General features: G+C 31.1%; 2 protein-coding genes across 2 annotated transcripts in view; one reads left to right on the forward strand and one right to left on the reverse strand.

Moving 5' to 3' along the window:
* The window catches only part of LOC106680369 (acid phosphatase type 7), a 52,755-nt gene that overhangs the window by 31,907 nt on the left and 13,158 nt on the right, over positions 1 to 7,690 (reverse strand). The window lies entirely within an intron of this gene.
* Positions 502 to 7,690, forward strand: part of bdl (borderless) — a 50,389-nt gene continuing 43,200 nt past the window's right edge. The window contains exon 1 of the mRNA XM_014420020.3: positions 502 to 636. Coding sequence (XP_014275506.1) covers positions 591 to 636 — 46 coding nt within the window. The 5' untranslated portion in view covers positions 502 to 590. The remainder of the gene's footprint in view (positions 637 to 7,690) is intronic.

Genomic DNA, 7,690 nt, shown 5'->3' on the forward strand with positions numbered 1-7,690 from the left:
TGTTTCATTGACCGCACCCCCAACCATCTTCTCCTCATGTTATATATTTTGTTCGAAAATCGATGGCTTTCTAAAGGTCTATAATACGTCATTATTACTACTCTTATTTCAGAAAATCTATTACCAACTAGGAAAAATATTTTTCTTCTTATCTTCTTAAGCCTATTAACAAACCTAAGTTCAAATAAACAAAACTAAATGCATTTTATTGTAGGAAGATAGTCCGGGTGGCAGTCAATAAAGGAACAAAATAGTGAAATAAAACTATTTATTGGTAAATAGCACTTTGCATGGCTTCATCAGACCTGATGCTCACAAGTTGAATTCTTCTTCCAATATGAAGGTAGTTTAGTTAAATCTTTTCATCAATCTTTCATGTACTGTTTGGTTAAATCATGAAGATAACCAATAAAGTTTGCGTAGTTCTCCAGATAACAAGTTTATTTAGATGTGGCAAGACAACTCTATCTTGTTACTTGTGCTAAACTGTTGCATGCCCCCCGAGGAACCAGCGGACCTCGCTGCCACTTGTGAGCCCCTTCTGTTAGGCCCCCACCGCCAGACCAGCCCGCGAGCATCAGTCAGTCGCCATGTCCCCTATCATCCTCTTCCTATCAGCTGTCTACATACAATCGGGTAAGTACTACATCATTCCAATTATCCAAACCCAACTTTGGATACAGCAACTCCTTTGGTACTATTATTAAATACAATTTTTAACACATATTTCGATTATGGTCTTCCCAAGAAGATATTCATCCACAAAGTCAACATATATTTCATAAAAAATATAAGTATAAAACATGGAGAGAAACATAGTAGAGAAAAAACATTTTACTTACATTTTCCATAATATTTTGAGTTGCTAAATGCAGTTCAAAATCCGGATCAAACTATCTACTACACCTTTTGATAATCAAAGTAAAATATTTATTTCTTTACATAGAAAACAGATTAGGATTATTTCTGTAGTTCTGTAAATTTGCTTTTACATTTTGAAAAAATTGCTTTCTGCACCACAATATAATAAATGTATATATATATATATATATTAAACTGATATTAAAATTTAATTGTAATAATTAAAATATTTTTGTATTTATTTATTATATTAACAGGACAAAAGTCCTGATTTCACAACAATGTGCATATTGAATGCAAAAAATAAATATAAAAAAGATATAGTTAAAAACACAATGAAACTCGTGCATAAATATAACTAACTTTATATCAAACATAAAAGGACAGAAAGAAAGAAGAAAAGGGCATACAAATAATTTAAAAACTCATAAAAGTAATTTAAAACATATGTAAAAACCCAATGACTCAAAAAATACCAAATATAAATATAAATGTTTAAAACAATTATTACAGTTATTAATGGAAAATAAAAACAACTACTCTAGACGAACTTGTTGAGCCAGCCTCCAGCAGGGGCGTATGAATTTGGTGTGCGTGAAAAAAAAAATTACAAGAAAACAATTTTTTTTTGTTTTATTGGACTTAGAAAAACTAATCTTTTTTTTATTACAACAAATTTTATTTTTTGTAAAATAAAAAGGGCCTTAACATTTTTTTTTTTTAATTTTGGAGAGGAGAGGCTTCAACGACGAATCCAAATTAGTTTAGATACGCTACTGCACCCTAACATTCTCAAGTCAGAAGCGATGCCAGTTCGAATCCTGCCTGCAACGGTTGATTCTTATTTCAAGTGGACCCCACAATAAATATCGACCTTCCCACTTAGGTTAAAACAAATTGACAACCAGTTAGATAACCCACCCTTCATTCGAGGGTTATCCCTTGTTTGTGTTCATGAAATCGTTTATCCAAACTAGGAAACATATGTTTATATTATATATCAGTAATATATCTTTAGTATTGCCACATCTAAAATTTTTATTTTAGATTAGTCGTATTAGATAGATTGTACCATGAGTTACTTTTTTCTTATTATGCTTAAGGAATGAACGACAAAACTATTAACCAGACAGAACAGCTTGCTTTGTTTTTAATGTTGATTAAGTTTCTTACAATTTTAAATATATTAAAAATTGTTGTAATCGTCTCTTATTTTGTGAAATATCGTAAACAATATTCATTCTACGAGAAAAATTATATATAACTAATTTTAAATAAATTTAATTAGCTTACATTTCAACATTATTCAAAAGAATTGATATGATTTACAAGCCGTGTGTATAGGATAGTAATAATTGAAATATCGTACACAATATTTGTTCGACGTGACAAATAATGTATAAAAAATTGAAACTAAATTTGACTAGCTTTCATTTCAATATATTAGAAATTCTTAAAAACGCTTTGATATTTTTCTTTAAAATGGTGAATAACCAAAAACAATACCAAGTAAAATTTGAAAGAAAAGTTTTATAAAAACTATTCGATTATTAATTTTTATTTTTATATTAAATTCTTATAAAACAAAAAATATGAAAAAAAGATGGAAACTGGGATTATAGAATTTAACACAACAAACTATACTTAAAATACTGTGCAAGTTATGATTAATTTTTTTTATTTAAATTCCTTATCTTGCCTTGAAGTCATAGATTAAAAACACTATTATAGACCTTAAGGTAAGATTTAGTATTATTTAGGTATTTAAAAAATACTATAGAAGTGTGAACGTCATATAATGAAACATAATAATTTTTCTTTAATTGTAATAAATTATAATTTTAAAAAATTGAGAATTATAAATTTTTCGATTTTTTTCTCCCAAAAATTCTCATCTGGATAGTTTCTACCATTTTCTAGGAAACCATTCAGCCTAAACGTTTATATAAATAAATTAAGGTAAAACTTAAATTTATATATAGCTCAAAAATAAACTTCAATTAAATGAAAATAGAATAAGACGTTGGGTCCCTTTTAAGGACACTTATATTTGAAAAGTTTTACTTTTAATGGCACTTAACACACGAAAACTATTCTTAATGAAATTATTTCTTACGGATACTCTAGATAGCAGACGCGTACAGATATGCCTTGACCTCAAAATCTGTTATAGAATGCAGGCCAATTTAAAAGATTGTTCCAAGTACTTTTCTAAGAACGCCTCAGTCTAACAAGATGTAAACGACGTAGAACCCCCGGAGGCCCATTTCCTAATAAAATATTAGAATAATAATAACATTCATTAAATAGAATATTTTCATAAACATATTTTTCTTTCAAGTGAAAAAATGAGGATTAGAATAGGAAGAAAGAAATGGAAGTTATTAATGAATATGAAAAAGTGAATGGTAAGAAAGAGAAAAGTGTGTAACAAAAAAATGAATAAAAAGAGTGCAAAAAAAATTTTCGTGAACAATATTTTTATATTATAGTTTCCATTTTAAATATCAAACCATTTGTTTCAATGCTTAAGAATTTGAAATGGAAAAATATATTTTTAAACAATAATGAATTTTGTTAACGATTTCTGATCTTCTATTTCGAAATAAAAACCATTTTTGAAGATTTTTTTAGTTCGTATAAAACCTAGAACCAACATGTGCCTATCTATTTGCTTTTAAACATATACACTAAATTTATATACAACAAAAACGCCAAACTAATACTCGTAATTACAATTGTTATTCTGTATATTTTATTTCGAATTCAGTCCACAAATGTTGATCGTACTGATGTCATTTTTGGAAATATAATCTTATTTGTTTTGTTTTCATAATTGATTAAAGTGGTAATAGAGATCTGGAGATCAATTATGATTTTACAAGGACTACCTCTGTTGAATTAGTTAATATTATTGAACCACTTAGTACCGTGAATTGTTCATTTAAGCTGCATCAATATCCAATATCACTTTGGTTTAGATGTTGTGTTCATAATTATTTTTATTTCAGGGTCAATGATTTTTTGTTTGAAAAATCCGTGGGTTGAAATATAGCTTTATCGAGGAAACTACCGCCAAAGCCAAGCAAAAGTTGTCGATGAAATTTGATACTAAACCACTTTTACTCTAATCCTTAATTTTTTCCACCTTCGGGTCAAATATAGGATGAGGTGTTTTCGAAATATTTTCGAAATATCGCGTATTTGAGAGAAATATAGGTGGATCAAGCAAAATACGTTTTTCTTGTTTTACTTGGTTTACCCGACTTGTCAATTTGACAAATTTCAAAATGAAATACACAAAAAAATTACTGCATTAATTTAAACCAGTTTGCATTGTAAATTAATCATTTAACACAAATAATTTATACACACAATTACTTTTTCCTAAGCTTCCTAATTTTTGGAATTTGAATGTTGTAACTATCTCTATGAAACCCCTGAAATTGACGCGCTAGGTGATTTCATATACTATCGTTATATGTTTGCTTCGTTCGTAAAATCATTCCTCCAGTAATAAATATAACAGTGAAAGTATACTCTAATTTCGTTATGTCAATCGCGCATCGAAAATGTAAAGTAAAGAAGATTGTAAAGCCTGAGTGTTATCTATTATTCTCGTCTTAAACGAAATCCCCTACGCTTGTCTCCGAAGAAACAAAAGACGATATTCAGTAGGATTACTGAAGTTACAGTGTAAGTACGTTTTTAAAAGACTATGCAAAAGTTTTAATAATTGCACTCTCCGCTTATTGTAAGTATCTACAATAGGGTAATTGAATTTGGGGACATTATTTTTTTTTATTTTGACTAATCTCCTTTTTCTAGCAATCATGAGTGAGTAAATCCAGGAGATATATTAAGATATTGAACAAAATTATCAATGCCAATGAAGATAGTTCTGAGGATACTTCCGAAGAAGATAAGCATGCATTAGGCCAAATTTTGTTCTGTAGTACGGCTGCGAGACCTGGACTCAGCTAGTTACCCCAGAAAGCAGAATCGATCGATTTGAAAAGGGGTTCTATTGAAGAAGTTCTTTCCTAAAATTACGGAAGCTATCTGGACCCAGAGCCTTAAACGGAGAAGAACTAACAGTGAACTGCTTGCAGAGACTAGTCAGTCAATATCTCATGATATGAAAGCGAGGAGATTTAGATGGGCTGGATATATGGCTCGAAGCAATCCTTCAGGACACCTCCATACAATAATGAATGCCAGATAGTTGGCAAGGGATCACGAGGGAGGCCAAAACCTAGATGGTTAAACAGAATTGACAAAGAAGCGAAAGAGCAGCATGCAGCAAAGTGGAAAGCAGGCAGGCGTGGAGAAGGCTGGTTCGGGCGGCTACAGATCTACAAGGTCTGTAGAGCTAACCCGTAAAAAAAATAAAAAATAATTCAAAGGATTTATTTTATTGCAAGCAAATATTAGAATATAATGAGTAGAAACTTTAATACAATAAATAGAAAATTTTGTTGACCGACACGGACTAGATAATCTGACGGAACCACTTTATATTAGTCCTCAACTTCCCAGTAAATTTGGCCCATATTGAAGAAGCCATATTTGAAATTTGAGTGTGCGGGGGGAAAACATGTTTTCGTAAGCCTATATGAAAAGTGGTCAGAATCTGATAAAATAGATAAGGAGCCAATTAGGCACCTTTTTCTTCCTCTAACTCCTGTGTACCGTCGTCAAGCGTGGAGTCTCAGTCCATCTAGCCCACCCGTACCTATCCCTGGCCAGTCTTCTCATCTCTGGGATGGTGCGTCCTCTTGCTGCCCCTAGTTTTCCAGTGTTTAATTATTCTTTTAGTTTCATTTCGGTTTCTGACATATTCATCCCAATAAATGGGTGATTTAGTTCTGTTATAATTTTTCCAGGACTTCTTCTTCAGCTTGACACTTCTTTTAACATCATCGCTCCACCATTTTGTTTTCTTTGTATAGGGCCTTATTTTTTGTTCTCCACATACTTCACTTGTTGAACTCAGAATGCAGTTCTTAGTTACATTCCAGAGATTATCCAGCGTATTCTCCCCGTTTACTTCTTGGAGGTGACTTTCGAGGAGTGACCGGTATTCTTGTTTATTTTCCATTTTCAGCTTGCTAACATCAATTCGATCATATGATTTGCTGAATCTCTTTCTTGGTTTGATTCTTTTTGTATCCGCTATAAGTAGTTTGTGGTCTGTACTTAGTTCTGCCCCCCTTATGGCCTTTATATCAGTGAAAAGTCTTCTTTTCATTCGTCGATTATAAAATAATAAATAATGCTCTTCCTCACGGAAGGGTCTCCTCTACTCTCAAATATGATGTTGTGGATCGTTTTAGGATTAAACCAAGAGTTGCCTATGAGCGTATTATTGTACAAAGCCTTATTATGTCAATTTTGTGCGTTTTAATTTCTTCTAACTAGGTACCAAACCCCAGAATCCCTGAATAATTCATCTAAATCGGATGAACGGTTCGATCTATTATGCATTGTTTTTACTATAACAAAATTTGTTCTTCTATGTTTAAATCGTAAAATGCGTTCCCTATGTAACCGATCTAGCCCGAACCAGATATCACTCCTTCCATTATAAACTCTCCAACCATTCAAACCCCATAGTTTCTAATCTTGCATCCTCTTCCATTCCTGACAATCCTCCGAGGCGCCTGAAAAGAAGATGGCCACGTGACCAGGTAATGTAAAATGTCATTATAGTGCTACCAATGGGTACTTTCTCTACACGCCTGTAACACTCCAATTTAACTTAGATCAGATTTACTAAATGTATTATAATGTACAGTTGTAAATAGAAATAAATGAATATTTAAAAAAAAAAAAATCGTAAAATGCAAGTGAATACTTTAGATTCTGAGCTCATAAATATTTTTCATTACATGCATGAACACAAAACTTTCCTAATCTTTGGTATTGAGGAACAAATAATATTCTTAACTTAATATATTTTTTTAAACTTGACTTAATTCTCATAAAACCATTTCTATAAAAATCATTAATTAATCATATGCACAATAATAGTTGAAGTTATATTTTCTTAAGTTTCGATTAAAATTACACATCTGGAATAGAAGTAGGTATTGTGAAGGGTTAAAAAACAATTAGGAACAGTTTATTAGTAAACAGAAATAACGCCATGTAATATAAAAGAATTAAAATGAGTGAGTTGTACTTTTGCCGTTATGATCATCTGGACTTTTTGGGGAAGAATATCAAAGCCTCACGAAAAGAGAGCAGTAATGTTCCGGTGATGAGCGAAGATTCTATTTCACAGGACAAAAAAAAATATCATTATCTATAATGACAAGGCTGACGAAGATCTTACAAGAAATGATCCCAAAATAAATTACCTAAGCAGGGAACAGGGACATCGTCATGGGGAAAATATGAGGGGTATCTCTCCCAACAATAATTTTAATAAGCTTTTAAAATTATTGTTGGGAGAAACTTGCAAAATTTGATAATATAGAACCGTCTAAATACGAAACTTGTAGTTAAACATTTCCCAAAGAGGTCAACATATTCAAATTAGCTAATTTACCAAATGTTTTCAGGAGAAGGGACAATTTGAGGTAATCTCTCAGTAAGTTGGAAAATCTAGTCAAACTTTTTGGCATATTTTAGGTTTGTTTATAGGCAGACACGGAGCCAAATTTGTTTCTTGATGTCTAAAACGCGAAATGAGTGAAAATTTTCGTATCCAATTACTTTTTTTTTTCAAAAAGAAAGTTACAAAGAAGCTTACTTTTTCAGTAAGCAAAAAGAATAATTTCAAAAATATTATAATGATGAGTTGATATTAATTGACAGTTGATTA

The sequence above is a fragment of the Halyomorpha halys genome, unplaced genomic scaffold, assembly GCF_000696795.3.
Source record: "Halyomorpha halys isolate HHAL.00 unplaced genomic scaffold, Hhal_1.1 Scaffold257.1, whole genome shotgun sequence".
Classification (NCBI taxonomy): domain Eukaryota; kingdom Metazoa; phylum Arthropoda; class Insecta; order Hemiptera; family Pentatomidae; genus Halyomorpha; species Halyomorpha halys.